At 34.7% G+C, this 26,164-nt stretch overlaps 3 protein-coding genes and 1 long non-coding RNA gene across 4 annotated transcripts; all 4 read right to left on the bottom strand.

The window, feature by feature from the left end:
• Positions 1-432: 432 nt before the first annotated feature.
• LOC136815578 (uncharacterized) lies at positions 433-10,582 on the bottom strand. The gene is made up of 8 exons (XM_067072033.1): positions 9,818-10,582; positions 9,580-9,715; positions 8,369-9,074; positions 7,194-7,343; positions 5,925-6,678; positions 5,282-5,434; positions 2,622-3,333; positions 433-2,147 (listed from the first exon to the last, which is right to left on the bottom strand). Exons 7-8 carry the CDS (start codon positions 2,669-2,671, stop codon positions 509-511), a joined length of 1,689 nt encoding a protein of 562 aa, XP_066928134.1. The 5' UTR covers positions 2,672-3,333; positions 5,282-5,434; positions 5,925-6,678; positions 7,194-7,343; positions 8,369-9,074; positions 9,580-9,715; positions 9,818-10,582; the 3' UTR covers positions 433-508.
• Positions 8,770-10,507, bottom strand: LOC136815867 (synaptotagmin-C-like). The gene is made up of 3 exons (XM_067072316.1): positions 9,818-10,507; positions 9,580-9,715; positions 8,770-9,074 (listed from the first exon to the last, which is right to left on the bottom strand). Exons 1-3 carry the CDS (start codon positions 10,505-10,507, stop codon positions 8,770-8,772), a joined length of 1,131 nt encoding a protein of 376 aa, XP_066928417.1.
• Positions 10,583-11,805: 1,223 nt separating the features above from the next.
• Positions 11,806-13,799, bottom strand: LOC136815568 (growth hormone secretagogue receptor type 1-like). The gene is made up of 2 exons (XM_067072024.1): positions 13,638-13,799; positions 11,806-13,326 (listed from the first exon to the last, which is right to left on the bottom strand). The coding sequence occupies exon 2, from the start codon at positions 13,306-13,308 to the stop codon at positions 12,046-12,048; it is 1,263 nt and encodes a 420-aa protein (XP_066928125.1). The 5' UTR covers positions 13,309-13,326; positions 13,638-13,799; the 3' UTR covers positions 11,806-12,045.
• A 2,420-nt stretch (positions 13,800-16,219) lies between these two features.
• On the bottom strand, positions 16,220-24,731 carry LOC136815561 (uncharacterized). Its single transcript, XR_010847737.1, has 3 exons — positions 24,407-24,731; positions 17,925-18,194; positions 16,220-17,664 (listed from the first exon to the last, which is right to left on the bottom strand). It is a non-coding gene; the product is annotated as an uncharacterized lncRNA (long non-coding RNA).
• Between the last annotated feature and the right edge of the window lie 1,433 nt (positions 24,732-26,164).

Genomic DNA, 26,164 nt, shown 5'->3' with positions numbered 1-26,164 from the left:
GTAAAGGATTTGAGACTTCTGGTGGATTGTCCTTGTCACAGGGAGGTTTGATAACTTCTTCCACATTTCAACACTTCAAATTCTGGTTTCAAATCAAGAAGTGCGTTCAAGGATGTTGATGTGGCTAGAAGTTTGTTTTTGTAAAAATTTAAGTTAACAAAGTCACATTGAGGTGTCGACCATGTACAATTTCCGAACTTTATGACTTGATTCCCATCAGAAGAAGTTTGTGAGCTGACCAAAGAAAATCCATTGCCGTTATCACCAAAATAGTTACCAACTTTAAAAGCTAATGCCAATCCTGGACTCTTGGTTGAAGCTTGTTGACTGTGCCGTGAACTTGGTTGTTATGGAGATACTGTAAGGGATTGTTTTTGAATCATCCGACACAATAAATTTAACGACAGTTTCTGTAGAAAGGTTTGATGAATCAGTGACTACTAATTTATATGTGATTTCTCTCTGGAGTGGTGGATTGTATGTCGAAGGTAGCAATCCATAGATGATCTTAGTTGCTGTCGTCGAATTGAATAATATCGTCACTGCCAATTGGTTTGTTTTGCTCGGTTGTCATTTTTGCGGTCAGTTTCGCTAGATTGCCATCTTCTTCGTCGATAAAAGTATCGTCTGCTAGTTTGAAGCTGTTTATTCCACAGTAGGAAATCTGGTATGGGCCGATCGGACTGCTCTGTTTTGGTTTTGATAGGTTGCAGTCACCTGATAGAGTTTCCTTTATCGATCTCAAGTCATATTCTCTTTTCATTCGGAGTTTAAAATCATTATTGATTTCTTCCTGGCTTCCACTTTCAAACATTTTTGAACGGATGAATTCAATTCTGTCAAATTCACATTTGTCCATCATCAAGCTCCACCGGATAACTCCATCTCCATTTCGCCCATCAAACGATTCGATGACGTAATCATTGACATAGATCAATTCTTTGTATGATGTACCAAATGTCACAAACAACTTTGATAAAAAAATGTTGATTTGTTTGGGATATATGTGTTTAGCAATTCCTGTGATTCCAACGGAGAATTCAACAATGTAGTTGTTCATTGGTTTCGTTGTGTTTTCTACTGACATGTAATAATCATTTCGTTCGACGCTGATCGGTAATAGAACTGACGCAGAGACAAACACTTGAGCATATAAGATCCCTTTGTGTTCGAAAAAGTTCCCTGTCAAACTTATATACTCATAAAATCGGTCTGTTCTCACTGCATATATGATCCATTTACTACCTTCCAGTTCAGCGCCAATCCAGAAGTTATCGAAAGCTATTGTTGGATCATTGCGTCCTGATTGTATTTCGAGAGTCATTGTACTTTGCTTGATACTTTCATAAGTAAAGCCTCCGTCGGGAATTTCTACCTGGATGACCTGTGTTCGATCAATCGCTTGGATTCCTGCAAACGACCAGAATTCAAGGTTTATGTCACGGTCTGGTACTCCAGACACTCCAATACAGCGGTCAAATTTTTCCCAGCGAAACCCACTGGCTTGTAGGTCTATTGCTGCCATTTTACTATCAAAATTGAGCGTGTAGGTTGGCCCTGGGTTTTGATCTTTTACGTCATTGATCAGATTCAAAATGGTCTGTAATGGGCAAGTAGACTGCGTCATTCCACAATCGAATACAGCCACTTCTTTTTTCTTGTCTGCTACATTTGTGATTTCACTTAAACCAAAGTTTCTCGTCTTCCAAGTGGTCAATTCTTTCAGCGCTTGGTAAAAGTTGAAGAGATCTTGTATCTGCACGTCTCCTGTTGTTACCTTGCTCAAAGTGAAGTGGAAGGAGATTTCACGTACGGAGATTTTATTGTTGAAAGTGACTTTGAACCTGTCGTCTTTGAACGATCCAGATGTATCCATCACACGAAGAATGAGATTCAATTCACTCTGTGTTGTCGATACTGGAACAATAAAGAGTGAAGTTCCCACCAATTGTACTGGCTTCTCATCATTTGGCACGAAGGTTGCTGCAGACGCATCTAGAAGTTTCAATGTAAGTTTTCCACCTACTAAATTCCCGTCTTCTGCATCAGAATAAGCATTTGCGTCAAGTTTGTATTCTTGCGTTGAACAGTAAGATACTTTAATCTCGTTTATGGCGTTGTTGATCACTGGCTCTGCACTTTCAATCCTGAATTGAATAAGAAGAAAAGAATACGCGCTTACTAAATATAATAGCTCTAAACTTCTTTCTACATTACTTATCATTCTAATTCAATGTAGTAAAAATATTTCAAATACACAACGAAGGACACGGATAATTGTGGTTTAGTTCTTTATTCATGGAACGCTGAGCTTCAATTGTTAAGGTTCTATAGTAATCTTAATTCATTGAATTCTTTTTTCTGTCACTTGGAAGAAGGAACCCTTCAGGAAAAATTAGACGAAATCCTGACGTTTTGAGAAAAGAAAACTAACGGTAAATAATTTTCAATTATATGGTGAACTATGCTGGCAAGGAACTATGCTGTTATTAAAATGAGTAACTTATAGAGCTAGAAATTATTATGGGAATCTGGAGCCAACCTTAAGTCTCAATTCTCGAGTCCCGATTTATTTGGTGTTCCAACCGAAGGAAGTGTTCGTTGAGAGATTTTTAACTTACGTTTTTAGGCGAGTGAAAAGGAGAAGAAAGATCAACCCCTGGTACTTCATTTTCTTCGAAATCGAAAACAGTTCAAATCATATATACAATTTTATTAACAAAGCTACTCCATGAACAAAATTGAAAAGTAAAAAGGTATGAATTTTTTTATTTCGTTTTGATTTTTATTACTAATTCTATACTTTATAATTGTTTACGAAAAAAGTTCCGTAAATTCAAATCAAAGGCGTTTTGATTTTTTTTGCCAAATATTATTCGGGCATTTCTTCATTGATCTTTGAAATATTAATTTGGAATTCAAAGTGCCTTTCCTGACGGCGCTGTTGGCCGATTTTCGTTGAACGGTAGGGGAGCTAGAATGAAAGAAATAGCAGTGTTGTTTATCGGCATCTATTGAAGATTGTCCTTAGGAAACTGTTCATCACTTAATTAATGATTCATCTTCCCGTCATAACTTGTTGTGTTACCAAACGCAGTCTCCAGCAGAGATTTTAATTCATCTCATATTCGCCCCTCCGTGTTTCATATACTCCATTCACTATGTTTCCATGATTTGGACCAATATATCTCAAAAGGACAGCAAAAACCATGGTAAAGTTTAGCTCTCCAACTGCCACCCATCCTATTGTAGTTGTCCACCCACTTGTTTTATCTATAAGCATTCCCGAGTCATCGTAAATGTAGTAAACCATAGTTGCCGTCGTCGAACAAGCTATAAGAAAGAATAATAAGTTTCGTAATTATTTCTACGCTTTCGTACCCACTAAACAAACAACCCTTGACGATCTTTTTCTATCACCAGTTCCTATTTGGATAGGATGAAGCCATTAAAAACAAAGAGAGCATCTCGTATTATGGGGGAAATTCAGAAAATTCGATAAAAATCACTTTGCTTTGGTAGAAAGCAACTGTTTTAATTTCTATTAGCGAGTTTACGTATTGTACGCTTTCGAGGATGAAGAAGTGACTGAAACGATTTGGGACAACCCACAGTTTTTATACTAGGCAAGTCAATTATGTGACATCAAATTAATATAATATTTGGGACTAGTATCAACCAGTGGTAAGGCTATTAACATTTGAATTTCAATATTAAATGAAGTTACCTTGAAAAAGATATATTTGCATATGAAGATTTTGAAAAAATCGTTTTCGGGAAATTCTCGGTATCTCATCCCAGCTCGCACGGGGTGGACCCTTAAAACGCAACTAGTCGAAAAAACACTTTTTTGTTTTTGACTCCGAAAGGAGTAGAAAAAATCGAAACACGAGTGCAATTTTCGAATTGTACGAGTTACTATGTGATTACTAGCTAATCGCACAATGGGTTTCTCAGTTAGGAAAGTAAATTATAGAAATTACACTGAGAGTTTTATATTTTTAATTTCGCTTAGCGAAAGTATTACGATAGCCTTTCTGCGGTGTCCTCGGAAAAAAAATTAGAAAACGAAAGTGCTTGATACGGTGGACGAACTCACTAAATTTAATTTACAAATTACACGCTCGTATAACCACGGACGATTTTCGCGGGTTTTCTTTGGATTACGTAATATATCTTTCTGTCTTGAGCTCAACAGTTTTGATTTTTTCTTTATTTTCTTATAAGCATTTACTTTATAAGAATTAAATCAATAACTCATTATAGACGGTAATATACCTTTCGGTAATTAGTTCTTACAAAGTAAACAAGGGATGGCGCACAATATGACCTTATTTATTTTTCTTATAAGCATTTACTTTACAAGAATCAAATCAATAACTCTTTATAGACGGTAATATACCTTTCGGTAATTAGTTCTTACAAAGTAAACAAGGGATGGCGCACAATATGAGCTTACTTATTTTTCTTATAAGCATATACTTGATAAGAATCAAATCAATAACTCTTGATAGACGGTGATATACCTTTCGGTAATTAGTTCTTACAAAGTAAAAAAGGGATGGCGCACAATATGAGCATATTTATTTTTCTTATAAGCATTTACTTTATAAGAATCAAACCAATAACTCTTGATAGACGGTGATATAGCTTTCGGTAATTAGTTGTTCCATTGTACCTTTGTTAATTAGTTCTTAAAAATTAAACAATAGTTCTTAAATTGGTCTCTTTTTTAGCGATTTTAAGCCTCGTTGTTCTGTAAAATTGTTTCGTCAAGGCTCGATGTAAAGTAGATTTCAAATTGGCTTCAATCTCTACTTCTTGTTTTTCCTATGTAGTTTAAATTCTAGGCGAAATTTTCGACTTTAAGTCGTCTTGTTCTCTTCGCTTTTATGTTTTTTTTATTGTTGTTTATAAAATTTCTTTCTCACAAAATGAATTTCGAATGCAATTAAAACGTTCGATGTAAAAAAAAATGTAAGAAAAAACATTAAAATCAATTTTGTAAACATTGGTGTGACATCGAAGAGTTTGATTAACGATTAATTGCTCTCTACAGGATGCAATTAACGATTAATTGCTCTCTTTGAGGGCACGCCAAATAAGAAAAAATAACCCATCGTGCGATTATGCGCAAAATTAATCAAGGCTAAATCATCCAAGTTACTAATTGAAGAAGATTTTCAAAAAGTCCGAAAATGCACACGCGCTAGTGTACGTACAAGTTTAGTTTATGCTCGCTTTCCCAGTAATTTGAAATAAACAGACTTTGGTTCATTACCAGCTGTGATAGTCAAAACTGCAATCAGTGTGGTATAACATTTCCAGGTAGGGACGATCACTTTTTGTGAACAGTACAATCTTGTCGCTATCGAAATACTGCATATAATGAGAAGTGTGGAGCCCAATAGCCCTGTCAATATCACATCCAAATCTGAAATGTACAAAATCGAAATAGTTTTTTGCTGTAAATTCGTGCAGTCCGTAAAAACCGACTTTTTATCCCCGTTTGAAAAAAGAATATCTTATTCAAAACTTTGGCTAGAAGTTTTAATCTAACCTGTACTGCTTACTGAAAAGATAACGCGGAGTTCGGTTTGTTACGGTTAAGCAACATTCCGTGTCTCAGACATTTTTAGGCAAACCTCTAGATGTTTCTGCAGGGATGGTCTATTTAACGCATCAATGCAATGGTATAAGAGCACTCCTGGAAAATCTGGGACAAACTGAGACACAGAATCTCGCTAAACGAAACAGACCGACACACGGTAAGTTTTTCAAAATATAAAAAACGTCCGTGGGTGGGTTGGTATAGGCTAGGTTTAATCTTGAATTCAGCTGTTTTGCGCTCGAGTACCAATTGACAGTGAGGTGAGACCGGCTAAAATTCAAGTTAAATATTTACACTTATGAACAAAACTCACCGAAATCCTTTTCTTTGAATTTAAACACTTTTCTGTTAATGCATACTTTCTTAGTCTGGATGTCAAAGTAGCATTTCTTTAGTAAACCTGTGGTCGTTCCATTGGGCTCGTAAACATACCAAACATCTCCAAAGATGCTGGCTGATAATGCTGCTAAACTTGTCAAGAGCAACCATAAGGTAAAAGTCAATAAAGATCCTCGTGCCATAATATTTTGATAATTTCAAATTTATTTTTAACAATTACAAATATATTCTCTACAGACATTCAACAAATAAATAATAGTTACTTTAAACTCACAGACGGCTTAACTGAAATCCTATTTTTTATTTCATTGTCGACACTCAATGAAAAAAAACAATTTGTCACGATATAAATTTTAAGCGTAATATAAGAAGGTAACAACTTTTAAATATCAACAACACAACAACAATTGGCTCCGAAAGTGTTTTACTAACGTAATATTTTGTGAAGTATCCTGCATGAATAAAATTACCAATAAAAACATTCTTATTCTTATCTTATTTTAGCTCCACCTCATTCTCATTGTTACGTTCTATTCTTCTACTTTGTACATAAATCATCTTCTTTCTAGGTTTGATGAAGATCAACACCGCTAGGATGACACCAGAAATGAATATCAAGCAAACGCCACATACCGCCATCATGTACGCCCAACCACGTAAATATGAATTTAGAAAATGTTCTTTATGATTGTATTCGTTATACACCACTGCTACTACGCCACATGCCGCTAAAATTCAATATTTTATCAATATATATATCATTTAATTAAAATCAAGCTTTTGGAAGGAGTCACTTTCGGAACTCGAGTATGGGACAGTATGGGGACGTGTCGATGACTAGTAACTAGAAATCTTCAAATCTCACGCATTTCTTTGACTTGTCTTAAAGTAAGTAAGTTTTTCGACTTCAGTCGGAGGCAACCCGAAAGCTCTTTCTAGCTATCCAAAGGTAGCCTGTCTCCCTAGCTTGCTCGATCACCCGTGATCAATCTCTTAGATTGATGAGTATTAGGAAGAGAGGCATCAAACACCAGTTTAAAATCTTTGATTTAACCCGACTACCAATTGAACCCACGACCTTGCACATCCCATTCGAAACTTCTGCCTTTACACTATGGTTCACTGGCCATTATTTTAAAAACCCTAAAAATTGGATAAATTTTGGTAAAAGTCCTTATCTGACATTTCAATATCGAGGCTGAATTTCATCTGAAATCAAATATATTTCAGGACGAAAACTCACCAGAAATCAAAATAATTGCTGATGTGAAAAGTGAACAATGTCTCCAGGCATTCCTTTGGTTTCTGCAATAAAACATGCTGATTGCAGCGATCAATCCGATGAAGCAAATCAATATGGAACCACAGTGAAGTGCCAATATCAAATCCAGCGCTAAAAAGAGAGTGAACTTGATTAAACCCTTTAAAACATCAAAATGGAATGGAAATAGAACGAACACAGTAAGAAAGTATAAGAAAGCCGCGGCTGGAATATGTACAGCATTGTCTTTTCAGTTAATTGCTGTTCCATCTCTGTCTCCGAGCTTTATAAGCACATCAAGATGATCAGTTTGTTATCGGTAGATAGTTTTTGAAATTTTTCTCTTATTTTTCTTCACAAAAAGTTTTTTTGTCGTTAGATATCTTTGAATATGTACCCAATAGAACACTTGAACAAATTTTGGACATATTTTAGGGGTATTTTGTGGAAACAATAGTTTTTCGCTAAAATTAAAATTATAAGAACTATATTCAAGAAGACAACTTTCCTGTCAGTTTAAATGATACATTTTGAAGGTGCTGGCTTGAAATTTTCACATTATTATCTTGATGTACTTTTTCATTGATTTCTAAATAGATTTCACTGAAATATTGCGAAGGCATTTCGAGGCACCTCATTAATTTTTGAGTTCTTTCAGCCCAGCCATTTTGTGCTTATTTCAATTTCTTAGTTTTGATTTTTCCTTTACAATGATTTTATAATGCAAGTGTATTATCAAGAGCATATCATTAATGTCTAAAACGCACTGAGAAGTAATTATTAACGACAAACCAATAAAATTTACCATTAAAGATGCTACATTACTGATTTCTTGATCAACAAATAGTCATCAAATACGACAGTGATAGAATAACAGAAATTCAGATGTTATCATTCCAGCCGCGGCTTTCTTATACTATGGTAAGAGCAATTTTTTTGTTCTCACCGTATTTTTATACTTTCACGAGCAAAATCTTTGTCTGAATTTAAGTCCATTTCAAAGAATTAGCAGTCTGCAGTTTCTTCTTTTTCAATTTTTTTATAAACTTTTCAACCCTTGAATTCATCAATTCGAAATGATCTTTCTAATTAAAATTATCATTTTTAATTGTATCTTTTTCTTGTATACATGATGAAGATGCAATAGAATAACTTACCAAAATCATCTTTTCCAAATAATAATACTTTTCCTTTGTTACAATCTTTTGGTGGTGTTTTCAGAGCTGGTCCTTCTTGACAACGATTCCATATGCTGAGAACAATTATAGCATCATCTGTGATATTGGTATTTCTAAACCATTCTGGCGCTGCTACACCTGCAGTTTCTAAACCAATACCAAGAACCAAAAATAAAACGCCAAAGCACAAGATACTCAAATGTTTTCTCATATTTAAGCCTAATTTCCCTTTATTTGCTTACATACTATGCGTTCAATTTCGAAATTTTCAAATCTCAAACTTGTTTTAGTCCTATTTGATCAAATAGATCTTTCGACATATATTCATGAGATCAAATTTCTAAACAAAAGAAAAATATCTTATTTCCTTGATCTTGACGTCATCGTGTTAAGGGATGCCAAAATGGTATGACTTTTTCTGGGTTAGCTAATGTTTCAGTCCAGTGTGTTTTGTAATGACCATCGGAATGACTTCCAATCATGACTTTCCCTATCAGAGTGTTCGTGATACGATTGTATTTATGCATTGCAATCAGATGGATATCCGATCCTTCTATTTGATGATTCGGAATGTAAAACTCGATAGCTTCGTTGAAAACAGGTGATTTATCATCGAGTAATATTTTAGTGGAATGACATTTGATCATCTTCCCATCGTTCACCAAAAACACGTCTACAAAGGGATCTAAAACATAAAACCACGGTATTATCAGGTATCGAGTAAGCTAGCAACACTTCTTTCACGTACATTTTTTGCGTTTTTAAAAGAACCACCGACATTTTGACACTTTTACTGCAGATCCTTTTTCAGAAATTGAAAATTCAACCTCTTGGAATGTTATCGAATGTTTGACTTTCAGAGGCTCCTGTGGCCTTAGTTTCACTTCAAATGCCTACAAATTGTATACCTGTCGACGCAAAATTTCACGTAGATATACCAAAAATACAGTGAAAAAGGCAAGCTAAGTTTCCGTATCAAAAGTTACGACTCTTTGAAGTACTACCGGTATTTAGACTACTCTACTACGAGCATACTCGTAGTTGGCAGCGAACGTGTTAAGCAGGGAGACAGGGATGTCATTGAGGCAGAGCTTTGTTTTACCGCTCATCAGCTGTTCTAAACACCTCGGTAGGACCTTTATTCGAAAGAGTTAAGAATTATAGTGTGTAGGCATTTTCAAGCCACTCACTAATGACATTATTGAGAATGGAAAGATTAGTGACATCATCTCTCAAGTCTTTGGCGCTCATCACCACGCACATCAACCGTTCAACACTCGGTAGATAACACAACCCGACCAAGATGTGCCCATAAATGTTTTTGTCCTAGAAAGAGAGGAAAATATTTTGATATTGCAAGATTCGGTGTTGTATATATTGGAGAAACTGCAATTTGAAATTAGCTACATTCATTGTTTCTCTACACACCTTTTTGACAGGGACAATGTCGCTCGAAATTATGTTCTTGTTGGTGAAATCACTGTAATTGCTCAAATCCATATGAGCTGCTCCTAATAAGATCTCATGGTGAAATATGTTGACATTCCAGACAGATATGTAGATGATGTATTCCTGTAGTTCTTTGAATTTGATTGCAAATGAGAACTTGTCGGAAAATTCAATTGTTTCTCCAAATGGATAAATGTCAGTAACATCGGAGAAACATGTTTTTGAACTTCTTCTGAGCATGATTTTTAACTTGATATTCTTACTGTCATTTGTCTGGAAAGATAGCATTTTTGTCAACGATAAAATGTGGACACGAAACAAATGAACAAATGTTTGGTAATAGATTTGAATTTCAATTCTTGGTGTTGTATCGTCGCTATCACTTTCACATAACGCTGCAACATTCAGGAACCTACTTGGCTTTTTTTTATATTGCTCCCAAAGATTTTCGGGATCATATTTTTGATATTCGAAATATTGAGTGACGTCGACCTTCATGTCATCTTGGTCAATTTTCTCGTCGTCTTTTTCTTCTAATATTGCTGATTGTTCTTCAAAGATGGCGGATTCTCCATGTTTAGTACCATCATGCCTTGCCAAATCTCTCAGATATTGTGCCCGTTTTGCCATCACTTTCTTAAACATGTAAAACACAATGAAGCCTAGCATACTTATCATAGTGAAAACGATGAAATATTTCTTTTTACTTCCTAATGACTTCATTTTCAAACTATAAAATTCTTCAAAAACCTGGTTTTAAGCTAGTTGTTCAGTTTATAGAATCTCGCTCTAATTATATTTTGCAAATTTGCAGGAAAGTATGCGGCAAAAAAATTAAAACAAGTCAAACATTGTTTGGACTGTTTAGCTTTCTGTTTTTGTTTACGATAAATTTAATGGGGTTTGTTAGAGCCTTCAAGTATTAAAAATACTGTGTGTTTTTATCCTGACTTTATTTGGCAATTTATAGCCCCACCCCCAGGGGCTTGCTTAAATGCGTGAATAAACTTTTTTGATCGCGTGAATGCGTGAATTGAAAATATTTGCGTGAGCTGAAAATCCACTCTATAATTGTGAATGTGCGAATCTTGTAAGTTGTTCGAGTATGAACTTTCCTGGTTAACTTAATTCCTCCGATATCCTGATTTATTGAAATAGCAAGTTTGCATGAGTTTCGGAAAACAAATTGGGCTTTTCCAGAAAGAAACCGTATACCCCCTGTTGAGGAGGTTCATCCCTCTGTGGCTGGAAATGCTGTAACCCCCTGGAATTCCAGGCAATTTCAGGTTTAAACCCCTCTTGAATTCTGAATTTTAGTAGGATTTAAAAAGCTACCCCCATGGAATTCCAGTTATTTTTGACCGATTTTTTTATCTCCCTTTGGAATTCCGCCACATATAAAACCTTACCCCCTTGGAACGGAAATGGACCTCCTCAACAGGGGGTATACGGTTTTTTTCTGGAAAAGCCCATTGCATGAATGCGTAAATTTCAGATCCGCTGGGGTCCCCCTATACAGGTTTTTGGGCTACCTTTCTTTTGTGAGGGATTTTTTAGTTTTTTGTTGACTAAAACCCTGGCTAAAACGGCTTTTGAATACTCCTTGAAAAGTAAAAGTAATCTTTACTCTTTTTATTTCTCGATGTACAAAATTGGCGATCTCACCAAATCAAAATCTTTTTCATCTTTTCTGTATTTAATATCTTATGCGCACTAGCTGAAAGTCGCCGAAAGTTACTTAGACAGGGGTATTTAGAGCTACAGAGAGTCTCCTAAACACGAGTCGTTGGTTTCGTGAAGATTCCATAATAAACTCCGGGAAATAAACCTATAATACTCGAGCCTTCTTAACTCGAATATTCATTCAAATGATTATTCTGCTCCCTCGAGATGGATAGAAAGGTTCAGCCAAGACCGAAATTGTTGTCCCTGAGAGTACGAAATTCTACTGTGTAACCGTGAAAGAGTTAAACAGCATTCAACTTTTTGCATCATCAAGTAGTTAATGTTCAGAATAAGGAAGAACTATTTTATTTACAATTAATATATTCGTAAGCTATAATCATTGACTACTGACTCTCATTAATCATAGTTTTTTTTTCAGTCCAATGAATTGTTTAAAGCAACTGGTGCCTCGAGATTAGTGCCCTTGGATTTCGTTGAAATATGAACACTAATACCTTGAGCTTGGGTAACTTCAAGTGTATTTACAAAGCTCCTGACGTCATTATTTGTTGTGAATATCGGTTTTCTTTTTTAAAGGTTGACAGCCTCGTTATTCGGCTAGCCTGTGTGTTCGAGTTAGCCCATATGTCTGTTTTATTTCGAGGTATAGCTTTACACATCAAAGTATTGATAGCTTTTCTACGGAAGGTTTTGTCCATCAGAGAATAAATGATAGGGTTTACAATCGCATGTAGTGAATAAATAATGAAAGCAAAGAAAACATATGCAAAATGAAAGTCTTTTGATGGCCGAATACCTTCTAATTCTAAACTGTCTTTGGCGATCCACATTATACGGTTAGGGAATACAAGAGCGACAAATAAGACTGAAATCGTGACCACCATTTTCATGATACGTTCGTTATCTTTCATTCTTCGTTTTTCCGAATTAAAACACATCGAGTTGGTTTTGAAGAGATTCCGTGTTGTGCTTTTTAAAACTTTTATGATGCGCTGGTAGAGGATGGCTAGGACTAAGGCTGGTAAAAGTGAAAAGAAAATCAAATTGATGATGGCATAAAAGAGCGAGACTTTCTTGCTTGGCCACTTGATTTCACACTGCTTCGTTTCTTCATTGAGATTTGTGTAGAGGAAAAGTGACGTAGTGATAAGTAACCCTACTGCGACGTTTACCAGAAGGAGAAAAACAAGTCGTGATTTAGTCATAACAGTTCGAAACGGATGACAAATGCCAAGATAACGTTCAACAGCAATCAAAACGATCAGCCCCATCGATATATAGGATGCAGTATTTAGAAGACTGCTTCCAACTTTGCATGATAGTGCGCTGTATACCCAATGACAAGTCCATAAGAAAGGTATGTTTCTCCACAGACGAATGATACAGGTTGCGAGATCACTGAATGCTAAAATAGTAATCAAGACATGACACCTTGTGGTCATCCAGTAATAGCGGAATGAGACAGTGATCACCAAGACATTCCCTATTATGCCGATCCCTCCTATGATAATATTGCTCACACCTCTCATATATCCCATTTCCTCATCGCAAGTAATACGAAGGGGTACTTGTGGTGTGCTGTTCGAACCCTTTTGTCGATCACGATCCTGCAGCAATTTGCAAAAGAACTGATGCTTTTCACAATTGCAATCTTCTTTTGTTATGTTCGGATTTGATGCACATAAGTCTTCAAGAGTTGTATTTTTGTCGATTATAAAGCTTGATAATATTGGAATGAATACCAATAGCACAAATATCGTTAAAAGTCGCTGCTCACTCATCATCAACTCTTTCCGCTAAACCTGAAGTTGAAAAAATAATCACGTATTTCTCAACGTACTCAATTTCAAGGACACAGTATTTTGATAGGTGTTAAAATCATCGATAATTGCAACTTTGTATAGATTTCAAAGAAAGCTAATGTTAGATTTTCTCTGTCGTTTTATCTTTTTCTTTACATTAAAACAGATGTATTTGCAGACTTTTAATATCTTAAGTACACTTTCGCAAATTTATACCGCGTCAATAGGAAAATGAGCTAATAATCCCCCGCCTCTATCAACCAAATCCCCGAATAAAAAGAAGGTTGGAAGAGTGCTAATTGTATACTTACGTTTTTGAATTATCTGCATCTGCGCTACAAAGGAATTTCTCCCTCTCAACACGTTAGTTGACTCGGCCGACTACGTTTTAATTTTACAATTTATACTATGTTACTGAGCTTATCTCATTGAAAGCCTTGACAGAAAAAATAAACATTGTGCAAAAAGTACAATACATACAACTGAATGAGCTTTTGCCAATTGAAATTTGCTACTTTTTCTTTTGAGTTTTTTAAACCTGAGACTTCTCAAGTTTCATATCTCAACCTTCAACTCTCAACAACAAGGCGCCCTAATTATTTGTGAAGGGGTCAATGTAATGATGACTGAATTTGTTAAATCCTCTTATTTTGATAGAGATTTCCCCTTCGATCAGTCCAGATTCGGGAATATTGGAGCTCAGGTTTCCACATAGCTGCGCGCAAGTATAGGAATCTTGAACAGTTCTGAACTCTAGTAGGTAGATCAGTCACATTTCCCTGAAACTTTGAAGAAGAAAAAACGTTACTTTGATTTTTCCGAAAATCAAGATTTTGTATCATACAATGTCATGTGTGAGAAATTCCCCTTTTATAGCCTATTAATATCTGAGGAAGAGGTTCTTTTTTCCATTGAATTTTGGTCCCGATCCGGGGGTACTAGAACTAGGGTTGGTGGATGATATTCAAAAAATTACCATAATGATTTTTTATGAATAGGAAGTAGTTATAATAAAATCCGCTGGGAGTTGATCACCATGGCAACAATTTTAAAACGAGGCAAAGTGATGTACGTAACGTAATTTATAATTTAACGCGTACTCTAATTTAACGCGTACCCTGTTTTTGGCGAAAATTTTACTCTAATTATTACGCGTGGCGTTAAATTAGAAAAATTACGGTATACGGCACATTTTTCAGCCAAGTCTAGCCCTTCGGGCTTTATGCTTTATAAATCTGTTCCCCAGCCTTTCAGCCTATAGATTGCATACTTGCCAGCGTGGGGTAACTAAGATCTGCGAGGAACTTCTTCACAGGCGGGTTCAACTTGAGTATATACTTGAGAAATCGGTGAATCGCATAACATCATTCAACATACGCAGCTTTATCTGTTCTAGCTGGAGCCCACTGAATAAAATCAAAATGGCTTTTCTGGTTTTCGCGTGTGCAATGTTTTTTATGTGTTGGAAAATACTAGGTCACAGTGTAACACACTGAGGCGACCGCGGTCAAATCTTATGAAATTTATGAATTTGTACACCATTTACCGTTTAATATGAACAGTACATAGAAAAATCCTTAAATCTTATAGAAAGTTTGGTTTGACTACAGTTAGTTTTGAAACCAGACGTTTTTCCAAGTTTTTTTTTAATCAAAATATAATTTTTAATGATATACAAAGTACAGTTTTTTTATAAGAATTATATAAATCGAAGTGATTCGCGATCTGAAAATGTCACGAATTTGAGCCCTAAAAAATTCTTTTGTTTCTAAGACTTGAAAAATAAAAAAAGTGAATTTAACTAAATTTGCCATAAAATTCATTTCAAAAATAAGATTTTTCCTGCAATACCATTTGTAGATTAAGTTTTGCAGGGATTAAATTTCTTCAAACATAAAAACCAAAATGGAAAACAAGAATTTGAAACTTTCTCAACAGAACCATATTTCAGACAAAATTTGAAGCTGAACAACATTCTTAAAAAATCCTTAAAGTTTATCGATTTATCTTAAAAAAGCTGAGTAGGCACAAAAAACTTATGCTGGCAAAGTAAAATTAACAAAAAAATTGGCTACCAGCGTCATCCAGTCTATCAAAAAGCTCCAAGTGGCCTACAGGCTAGGGAAACCGTTCAGGCCTCCAAGCCAATTTTTTTGCCATTTAGTTAGTAAAATAGGACAAATTAGGACGAAAATAGACTAGAAATTAGGAAATTTAGTACAAATTTTAGGCTTTTGGACCAGTTTTCAATTTTCATTTTTCCCGTGACATGTGTGTTTTAAGTTCTGTCTATAGTCTATATGAAAACCAAAACAAAAGTTTGACGTTGCTTACTTTAGAGATACAAAAGGGCAGTTTCAAGCAACTAAATGAATTTGGGAAGAAATTTAAGGAAAATTGCGAATAACGATGAAGATAGACTAAAAGGTAAATAACTTTTGATAAATCTTTGCAAGGGTATAATGGTGATAAATGTGTACATGTATGGAATATTGCTAAAATACGTAAACAATAAAACTTCTAAATGGCTAAAGCAAATCCATTTATTGTAAAAAAAAGGAATCATTTTGATACAAATGTTATATCATAAATGACCTGCTTATAAAAAACTAAACTAAATAAAAAACTACAAACCTTTTCTAAAATTATTAACAAGTGGTAAAAATGATAAACCTTTTTTTGATAAAAATCTGTTTCTACGTCTCTTTTTTAAATAATCTTAACAAAATGGGAAAAATGATAAATCTTTTTTCATAAAAATCTGTTTCTACGTCTCTTTTTTAAATAATCTTAACAAAAAAATCTTTTTTGGTAAAAATCTGTTTTCTACGCCTCTTTTATTATTAACAAAATGGGAAAATAAAAAAGCTAATACTCTTTTTTATAAAAAAACAATGAGGCTTAAAATGCCCAAAAAATAAGAACAAGTTGAAGGCTGGGATGTCTAATTTTTTATCAAATAAGGGTCCAAACGAGGTAAGATGAGGTAAAAAATAAAAATAAGGCAAAAAGGACCCAAAATACCCCAAAGAATAAGAACCAAATAAGAACAGTTTGAGGCTCAAAGAGTCATAGGTCCCATAGAATCAATGTCAATGAAAACTTAGCTCTACCCATTATACTCAAACGAAGATTGAAATCTGACAACCCACCTACACTATAAGATAAAATGTACATTGATAAATCTTTAATGATGAAAATATGTCTTTACTACGTTTTTTAATAGAAGCATAATAAAATCATGGTCTAAGGATTCTTTTAAGAGATTTAACCTCTCAAAAGTTTGTGCGAAAAAAAGAAGTCTTAACTTTCTTCAGCTTTCACAATTTCCATAACTATTTTCTTTTTAACATCAACTTCATAACTGAAATCAGAATTAAGCAACTTGAGCTTGAGGTCGTTCATACCATCTTCTGTGTCGATATTATTCAGAGTTTCTGAACCGAACATATCGATAAGGATGTTGTTTGATAATTTCACTGTCATTTCCGGAGCATCAAATTCAACGAATACGACAACTTTAAATAGATTTCGATGCAATTTAAGGTAACTAATCTTGAAATCCTTACTGCATGAAGAACAGGAAGTCATACCTTGTGTGGATGGTGCTAACCTTTTTTGGCATGATTTACATGACCAATAGTTGTCCACTTTAACGCTAGCTATAACAGGCGTTGTTATTAGCTTGGTAGACAAGTCAACTTCGCTGAGAACCTGTTCTGGGAATTCAACGTCCAAATCTGCTGTCAGGTAACAAATTGAAGATGAGTAAGTGGTACCAAGACAAATCTCCTCGTTAATCACTTTTGAGGAAAGTGAAGTCAATTGAATGAGTGTGTTTTCTCTAACCAGATGAACAAAGTCTCCCCACAGGGACAAACTGACAGTTTTCACGCCATCAGAGAAAAGGCAAGGGCGCATAAGACTTGTTTTGGTTTTGCCGAACTTATCATATTCTTTCATCTCAGTGGGACCTGAATATTTGATTTTTCCAACCGCTGAAAGAACCGTTCCATTCTCATCGATATCAGAAAGATGAACAGCATCAGCATCATTTAAACCAAAGCTGAGTTCATTGTCATCAATGTCCGAGATTGAAGAGTAGCTGTTAAAAAAAATATACCTCTTTCCCTGGTACTAATTTGCCGGCACGGATGGCAGTTTTGTTATGAAAGGCGTCAAGAAATTTTTGCCTTATTGATTTGATGTCTTTATGGTTGCTGATTATTATTTTGCAAAAATCAGTTTTGCCAGTTTTGAGATGCACCGTGAAGAAATTTCTGGTACGAGCTTGATTTTGGCTGATCGTTGCAACTACGCCAACAAATCCAAGGATGTCTAAAGAAGAATAGTAACAATCAATTTGCAATACCCTGTGTTGAAAGAGAAGGCTTGACATAAGCACAAGAAATAACATTAACGCAAAACTTTTCATGACCAGGCAATGACTTTATACATAAACCATTTACTTAAACCAGTCCCACTGTATTTAATGGGTTTACTATTTTAGTAAAAGCTGGTAAGAATTAAATAATGCATTTCTGAAATGTTTGAGAAAAAATTAAAGAAAAATGTTCTTGAATTTTACTTTTTCTTACCTCTGGCATTGGGTGGAATGGAAGGTGAAAATCTTGGGGACGGCAAGAGTGATGGAGACCCAAACAAACGTGATGGTGTATTGACCATCCCTTCAACAGCCTGCTTTTTAGGAGTCACCGGTGTCTCATTGTTATTCAAACTTTCACTGGCGTTGGGAGAAGAACTTGAACTTTTGGTGGTGTTATTACTTTGAGTGCTAGCTAATGCATCAAAGTCATCCATCTTAGCATCAGCAGCAGTTTGCTTCCTCTTTCTGTCACCTTTTGCCACTGTAATAAAGATACAGGATAATTTTTGTTATTAAAAGAAACTAAAATGATAAATAAACAAATTTTCAGGAAAATATCCACATTTCCCCTTTACTTTTTTTAAAAACAATGAAAGAATCACAAAAACTGCAAATCTATATACAAACTATTTAGAGGAGACGGCTGGTAAATAAAAACTTTAATTTGATTACTTTGTCATACCAAGTTGACGTAATCTGCTTTCTTCATCCAAACGCTTTTTCAAACTTTTACTTTTTGCTAAGGATTTCAATCTTTCATATGGCATTGGCTCAATATAAATACTATCTAAAGTCTTTGCTCTTGAGAGAGCAACATAAGATTGTCCAGATGCTCGTTCAGATTTTCCAAGATCAATTGACATTTGTTCTAGAGTAAGGCCTTGCGACTTGTGTATAGTTATTGACCATGCCAATCGCAAGGGAAACTGAATTCTTTCATAATTACTACCTAGGCTGTCAGATGTATTTGCAATAGGTGGTATGGGTACCAAATTCTGTTGTAATTCTGAAAAACTTGGACCTGAATATTGGTCAAATTGTACAATCACTGCTATTGGAAAAGATGGTGGAGTTTCATTATCCTTAAAAACAATGCTGCAAACAGTACCCATGGCTCCATTACAGAGACCAGATTCAGTCCACAAATTTCTCATTAACATTACTCTAGCTCCAACTGATAAAAGGAGAGTAGGTGCCAAGCCACCCATATCATCTAAAGAGCATTTTGCAGCTTTTTTGTCATTGTGTAAAGCAGAAATTCTAGCTATCGGTTGGTTCAGTTTTTCAAGGGCCTTGAAATTGTTTTCTGCAACATCTTTATTTCCATAGGACAACTTCAAGGCATTTGAAAAGTTAGTTTTAATACTAGGTCCAGAACGTGTCAGTAGTAACAATTTCCAATCATCTATGCTCACATTACCATCACGAACATTACTCAAGAGGCTGCGAAATCTTTTTTGAAGAGAACTGCTTCCATCTGAGCGCTGATTCACAGTAAGCTCAATAACTGTATTGAATAATTGATAAACGAAAAATCCCTCAGCTTCAAGTTCATTTCTAGGATTGTTGTAATAAATAGGATGTCCTTTCACAGGAGGAAGTTGTCCCAAGTCTCCAGACAAGATCATATTTATACCTCCAAATGGCACATCAAACTTTCCAGTGGCTTGTTTGCATCTCCGATTCACCCAAGCTAAGTCTGTTCGATTAATTACAGAATATTCATCAATTATAATGTACCTAATACCTTTTAGCCTTTCTTGAAGTTGTATCAATGACGAGCCCTCAAGTTCGGAGTTAAACTTGCCTTTGATAGGCAATCTCAACAAGTGATGTAAAGTTTTACCTCCTACACTATAAGCTGCAAGTCCAAATAATGATGAAATGATGAGTGCATCTCCTAATAAATGTCTAAGTCTGTGAATCAAAAAACTTTTTCCCACAACCTGCCTTTCCAAAAATTATCATCAACAGTTGTGAGTTACTATTAATGTGACACCTTACCATCTCAAATGCTTTACGCTGTTGATCATTTAGTTTTAAGACATTCTGTAATTCAGTGTCCTCGTCATTCAGTTGACCTTCTATTCTTAAGGTAGCTTTTTTGCTATTTATCCAAGCAGGCATTTCTAATCTAGATATTGAATTATACTGGGAACACTGATCCAGCCAATATGTTCTATTTTCACTACCACTCGAATTATCTTCTTGTTGGGGATTTGAGAAATGATCTGCTAGAAACATCCATTCCTCTCTGTAGTTGCTTATCTCATCATTGATTACTTCAGAATCATCTTCGGAATCAGAGTCCTGAGAATCGGTACCTGTTTCTCTACTCATCATAGCATTTTCAATTGTTTCTAATTCCCTTAAATGATTAGGAACACTAACAGCAGCATCTGATCGTAGAAATGTAGCCCAACACATAATAAAACCTTCATCAGTTGCATCTATTTCACCCCAAGCTGAATTTGGAGTATGTCTCCATACTTTATATTTTAGTAAACTATACTTGCAGTACTTACTATAGTGAATACTATTTGGAGAAGATGAGTAAGAAGGAAATGTTCGGATTACAACTTCTTTTTTCCTTTTATGCAACTCTTCATTGACCAAAACATAATTGGCATGAAATTGGATAAAATTCATCTCAGAAATCCTTGGATCAGAAGAGTAGTCCTCTCTAAATGCATAAATATCCAAGTGAGATTTTTTTGTACTAACTTCACCATCAACCAATTCAACCTGTCGAGAACCATCTAAGGACATGCAATAAACTTCATAAGAACTACTGTAATACTTCAATCCTAATATTTGATGGCAAACCTCTTGAACACTCATATCACGTAAACCTACCGATCTCATCATTAATTTCTTTATTGCAGAGCTTGGGGAAAAATTATCAGAGTTTACTTTTGAAGCCACATGAGTGAACGCATCCTGTGTAATATCACTGAGCTTCTCTGGCTTAGAAGCATACTTTGTCAAATATTCAACACATGAGTGGTAATCAACTACTACACTGATATCAACATTGGCTCTCCATCCTTGTAATAAAACACGTTGGTGCCTGTTGACTCTTGGGTCATTTCTTGAAGTTACAACTTTTGCTCTGAACCTTTCAACACCATCTCTAGATTTCACCTTTTCAAATTCCAAATGTGTTTTCTCGTTTACTTCAAAAGGAAAGTGAAATCGACATGTTGTGTCATCATTTTTTTGCCGAAGACAATATGCCGAACTACAAAGATGTTTTTCGACAGAGTTAACAAGATTGGCATAATCTGTACTCATTTCCTCTGGATTTAAGTTTCTATAATCCACTTTACAGGGATGTACCTGGGGTTTGACCCAGTTTTCTCCCTCCATAGGATTGCAAGTACAAAGAAGCTTATCAACATAATCACACACTTGTTTCTCAGCCTGGCTACCTTCAGCAATAATTTCATTCAACTCTTTTTCCTGAAAAGCAACATTCTCAGATTTTAATTTTTGCGATGCAAGGTAACCTTTCAGAGCAATATTTGTTAATTCAACCAAACCTGGATCGTCTTCTAGTTTAGCAACACCATGACAATGAATGGAACCTCTAGAAGCATATTCAAACCTGTACCAGTGCCATGTAGCTTTTAGCAAATTATAAAGCCAATGCTTGACAAATTTGTTTGTACGCTCAGTGAAGTAATAGTCTACTACATGAGGATTCTCTGTAATAAATTTTCTTATTCCATTCACATCATTGACATCTACTTTAAATTTACTCAAAAGATCTGGCCAGTGAAACTCTGCCATAGAAAATGTGAAAAAAATTGTAAATACCCCAACTTGTTTAACTGTTGCTGTCAGATTGTTTCGTACTTTGTTCCAAAAAGAACGTGATCCACTTACATCTTTGGTGTAATAAAATACCTTTTTCATCAATTCATTAGCACAGTTAGAGTTTAACATTTCATTGAATTCATCCAAAGTAAAATTCATTTCCCCTGGATTCCTTTTAATGTACAAATTTCCCCTGCTCAAAATTCTTCTACGATACAATATGTTGAAAGCCCAGTAGGCAAATCTAGGATGTGCAGCAAAACGATAGAAGTAATTGTCATCATTGACATCACAGAATTTGAGTAAATGACGAATCTTTAATGAAAAGTTTTCAAGTTCATTAGACGCTATAGTTCTTTCCAAGGCAAGGTTAGTTGGATCACCTTTGCCATCAGGAAATAGAGTTGGAAAAGCCATAGTAGCTAAAAATGGAGTATTGAATTCATTGATTGGTTCAATACCAATAATATCCAGTTCAGGGATATTGTTGATAAAATGAGAAATTTTGTTTTTATGCATTTGTGTGTTCAAAGAAGAAGGTACAAATGAACTCATTTCATCAGGCCTTATGTCTTCTTCATTTTCAGGACCAAGGTCTGTTGTAATTTCATCTTCACTATGCTCACTTTCTGATTCAGAAGAGCTATCCTCAGTGGACTCTTGACTAATAGAGGAATAAAGTTGTCCATTTAGAGGGAGATCCTCTATTCGATTTTGATCAATAGTAACATCAGAATAAACAGGGTTATTCTTCACAAGCCATTCAAGAGCATCTACAACTTTTTGTTTCCTGACCTTGAAATCTCTAGAGTCAACACAAGATCCCTTTTTAGATATCTTAATTATTGGTATATCAGAGGGCAAATTTGGCAAAACATTTGCAACTGTCTGAACATCTGAAGGAAATGTAATAACATGACCTTTATATGCTCTCTGTCTACCTCTAGGTTTACAATAAACATTCATAATAGGTAATGCTCTAGCAATCAACATTTCCTCAACCTGCGAAAGATCTTTCAGCTCATGAGGTACTGGTGACGGGATCATGTTATTCTCACGACTGAATTTTTTAGGCCATTGTTTATCTCGTTTACATCGAGTGCACTCTTGTTTAGAAACATTAAACCAAGCCTCTGCACAAACTTCGCATTGCTTTATTTGCATTTTATACATTTCATTGTAGAAGTCTAGAATAGTAAGATGTTCTGTCTGTTCGAGATGAGAGCTTACAGCACCTGACGATTTCATGGATATTTTCTTTTCAACTTTCTTTTGACTTTCAATTTTTTTGTTTGTTAAATTTTCTTTTATTTTTCCAATTGAATGTTTTATGCAAGTCTGAGAACCCTGAAGTTTAACATTTGATACAGAGTCTTTTTGAATCTGATTTTTATTGTTTGTTTGCTGTCTTTGCTTACCCTTAAATTCAACTTTTTTTTCAGTGTCTTTTTTGAGACAATAGTTGTGATCAAATTCCACTTCTGAGGAAATACACTTGACCCCTTTACAATAATCATGATCATGTACCTTATTTTGAAAAGAGACGGATGATTCATATGCAATAGGCACTTCTGTATTTTCTATTACCAAATCTATATTTTCATCAACACTGTTAATTACATCCTCCTGAACATAACAACAAAAAAACCATCCTTCCTGGTATTGATACTGAATATCCTCAAAACAATGATAAACTTCTATGCTCTCTAAGAGGTCATCAATATAAAACCATTTATTCCTATTCGAATCAAACGAAGCAATTGTAAAGTGGGCCCCATGATTACGAACTGAAGACCTGAGACTATAAGAAATGTTTCTGATTTTGAGAGAGCTATGGATTTTCACCAAGTTCATGAGATTTTCAGCAAACTCAATAAACAAAACTGACGATGGAACAATGTCTAAATTACTTGCAGGTATTTTGGTTTGACAATTTTGACACACAATTTCTTGAACTAACAAATTCGATGAAAATAATAAGTCTGGCCATTCATTGATCACTGCATCATTTATAGTTTCATTCCAAGAAAAATATTGCAAAAATGTTGAGACCGAGTCTACACAATGTTGGCCACAATTTATGCAAATTTGATTGAAGTTATAAGTGCTACAAAACATTATCCTCTCTAAGTCATTTCTAAAATCAAAGACAGATTCTTGAAAAATTTGTGAAAACTCGGCATGACAATCTCTTGCTCTGAAACTAGGACAGTGATCAATAATGTGGCTCCAAATTGGATTGCGAACTTCATTAGACACTAGATACTTAAGTTCTGATTCTTTATAGATGCGATCTTTGTGAAGAGTTTTTAATTCTGTATATTTGTCACACACATCAAGAAGAGAGATCAAAAGTGGACTGTTAACGTAAGTTCTGTCTAAGAGACCAAATATACTATGGTAAAAAAGATCAATGAACGAATCAATCGCACAACTGTATGTCCCTGGGGTAGAACGTACCGAATTAGGAAGATGTAACTCACGAATTACAACATTTGTAAATCTGGGAATACTTTGCTTTTTCAGGTGGTTTTCAATTGAACTGTTCACATTAGATGATTGAGTGGCCATACTCTCTTTAGCTTTCATGCTAAGTTTTCGAGCTTTCATAGTCTCTTTAGCTTTCATGCTACGTTTTCGAGCTTTCATATTAGCTTTCATGCTAGTTTTGAGTTTTCATACTCTTTTTCAGCTTTCATGCTAGGTTTTGTGTTCCATACTCTTTAACTTTAGTGAATACCCAAAATATTTGAGCTAAAGTTTTGATTTTGTATTCACTGCAATCCAAATTAATAAACACATGAAAAGCTACATGTATTCCCAAATTTAAGCTGTATTTCTAAAGTTATACAAATATAATTAAAAAATAATTACTTTTAAGTGCTAATTGGTTCCCTAGTCTTGTCTTTAATTCTTGATCTTCTTTTGAAAAGGAACAAATTCACATGGGGACACTGTTTTCATGCTGTTGTAACAGTCGCGTCGAAAAACTATGGAGTATATTGTACTTTTTCCTTTAAAACTGTTTTATCTCCGTAATACTTTGCACATACAGAAATCTAAGGAAGATAATTACTTTTTCCGAGCGAGTGTTATTCAGAGACTTCAAAGATAGAGAAACGAGATTGTTGATTTCGTCAGCTTTCCGTGACTTTAGAGAACGGATTACCGCGCGCAAATATGCGAGATTTTTCACCATACAAAAATACACCGCTCCGCGGTGACTCACAAAGGGAGTGTACTCACCTTATACGGTTGATGTCACATGAACAAAGACGAGAAATGTGATCGTTTAGGCTTTAATTTTGAGCGATGGCCTACGACAAAACGTGAAAAAATAATGTTGAGTTTTCATTTATCATGGCTGATCACTTTTCTACTTAACTTTGGTGTTTGCAAAACTTGCAGATATATGAAACTCTAAAAAGGCTGATTTCATAAATGGTGGAATGATTAACCCAATCTTATTGAATTCATACTTATGACATTCAATTAAATTGATTGGAAACTTGAGAATATTTTTGGTATTTTGAATGACATAGTACATATATACAAGATGTTGATTGACTATTTTAATATACCTATATGTGCTGTTAATATCGATATTGGAATGAAGAAATAATAATCATGGTAGTAGACACTCAACTAGAGGGAATCATGATATTTTACGATGAACTTGAATGACATACAAACATTTTTTAAACTCTATTTTACTAAAACTATATCTACGATATAAAACTGTATTTTTGGGTACCTAATAAGCTTCCCCTCCCCTGCTAATAAATAAATTCTCCTATCTGGCTTATTGGGCCATTCCATTTTTTATTCGTTACCCCCCAATGGACGACATGGAATTTCCGTGACAAATTTACAAAATACCTATCAAAACCGTGGAATTCCGTTACTGTAACCTAAAAAAATCATGGAATTCCAATACTTTAATGCAATAATGCAAAATTAAGTAAAATTCATGGAATTCCGATACTTTCTCTTTAAAGTTTGCCTGGAATTCCGTGCAAAAATTTATTTCAAAAATTGATGTCATCCATTAAGGGGTAATGTTTTTTTTTCTGGAATGGCCCATTCCAAACCCCCATTTATTTAGGTACCCAAGAGTAGTTAGAGCCTTTTATGGACCTTATTTTATTAAAAGTTTCAAATTTTTCTTTTAAACAAAGATACTGCCCAGTGTATAAGTTTTTTTCATTCTAAAAATTTTTTGTTAATCATATTGTCTTGAAAAGATAGAATCAATGTTTGGGTCAAAGACTGATAATTGAATTGAAAAATTAAAGAATCTTTTTTCACTCAATTTTCAATATTTTGATCCAAACTTTTGAGGAGATTCTGACATAAAACTTTAACAAGTCTCCTGTTATTTTTAATGCCTGTTTGATCATTTCACTTTTTTATGACACAATTACAGTACCATAAAAATGTGAAAAATTACATCTAACTCAAACATAGTATTTCAAAGCCATTCTTTGGGTCATTATAGCAAATACACAGAAACCAGTCAGCCATTTTGTTTTTGCGAAATTCCTTCCTTCTGGCCAAAGTTCAAGGTTCAAAGAGCAGAAATGCAAAGAATAATTATTCTAAAATCAAACCAATCAAATTTGTTGACATATT

Source organism: Clytia hemisphaerica, unplaced genomic scaffold, assembly GCF_902728285.1.
Source record: "Clytia hemisphaerica strain Z4C2 unplaced genomic scaffold, Clytia hemisphaerica genome assembly, whole genome shotgun sequence".
Lineage (NCBI taxonomy): Eukaryota > Metazoa > Cnidaria > Hydrozoa > Leptothecata > Clytiidae > Clytia > Clytia hemisphaerica.
The sequence above is the reverse complement of the archived record's forward strand: the minus strand, read 5'-3'. Positions and strand labels throughout refer to the sequence as shown.

Bases quoted from the DNA above. Each gene is read 5' to 3' on its own strand.
- LOC136815568 (XM_067072024.1), bottom strand. From the start codon at position 13,308: ATGATGAGTGAGCAGCGACTTTTAACGATATTTGTGCTATTGGTATTC.
- LOC136815867 (XM_067072316.1), bottom strand. From the start codon at position 10,507: ATGCTAGGCTTCATTGTGTTTTACATGTTTAAGAAAGTGATGGCAAAA. The intron at 9,716-9,817 runs GTGTGTAGAGAA...CTCTCTTTCTAG, and splicing joins ACATTGTCCCTGTCAAAAAG to GACAAAAACATTTATGGGCA. The intron at 9,075-9,579 runs GTGAGTGGCTTG...TTTATGTTTTAG, and splicing joins CATTCTCAATAATGTCATTA to ATCCCTTTGTAGACGTGTTT.
- LOC136815578 (XM_067072033.1), bottom strand. From the start codon at position 2,671: ATGAAGTACCAGGGGTTGATCTTTCTTCTCCTTTTCACTCGCCTAAAA. The intron at 2,148-2,621 runs GTAAGTTAAAAA...TATTCAATTCAG, and splicing joins CTTTTCACTCGCCTAAAAAC to GATTGAAAGTGCAGAGCCAG.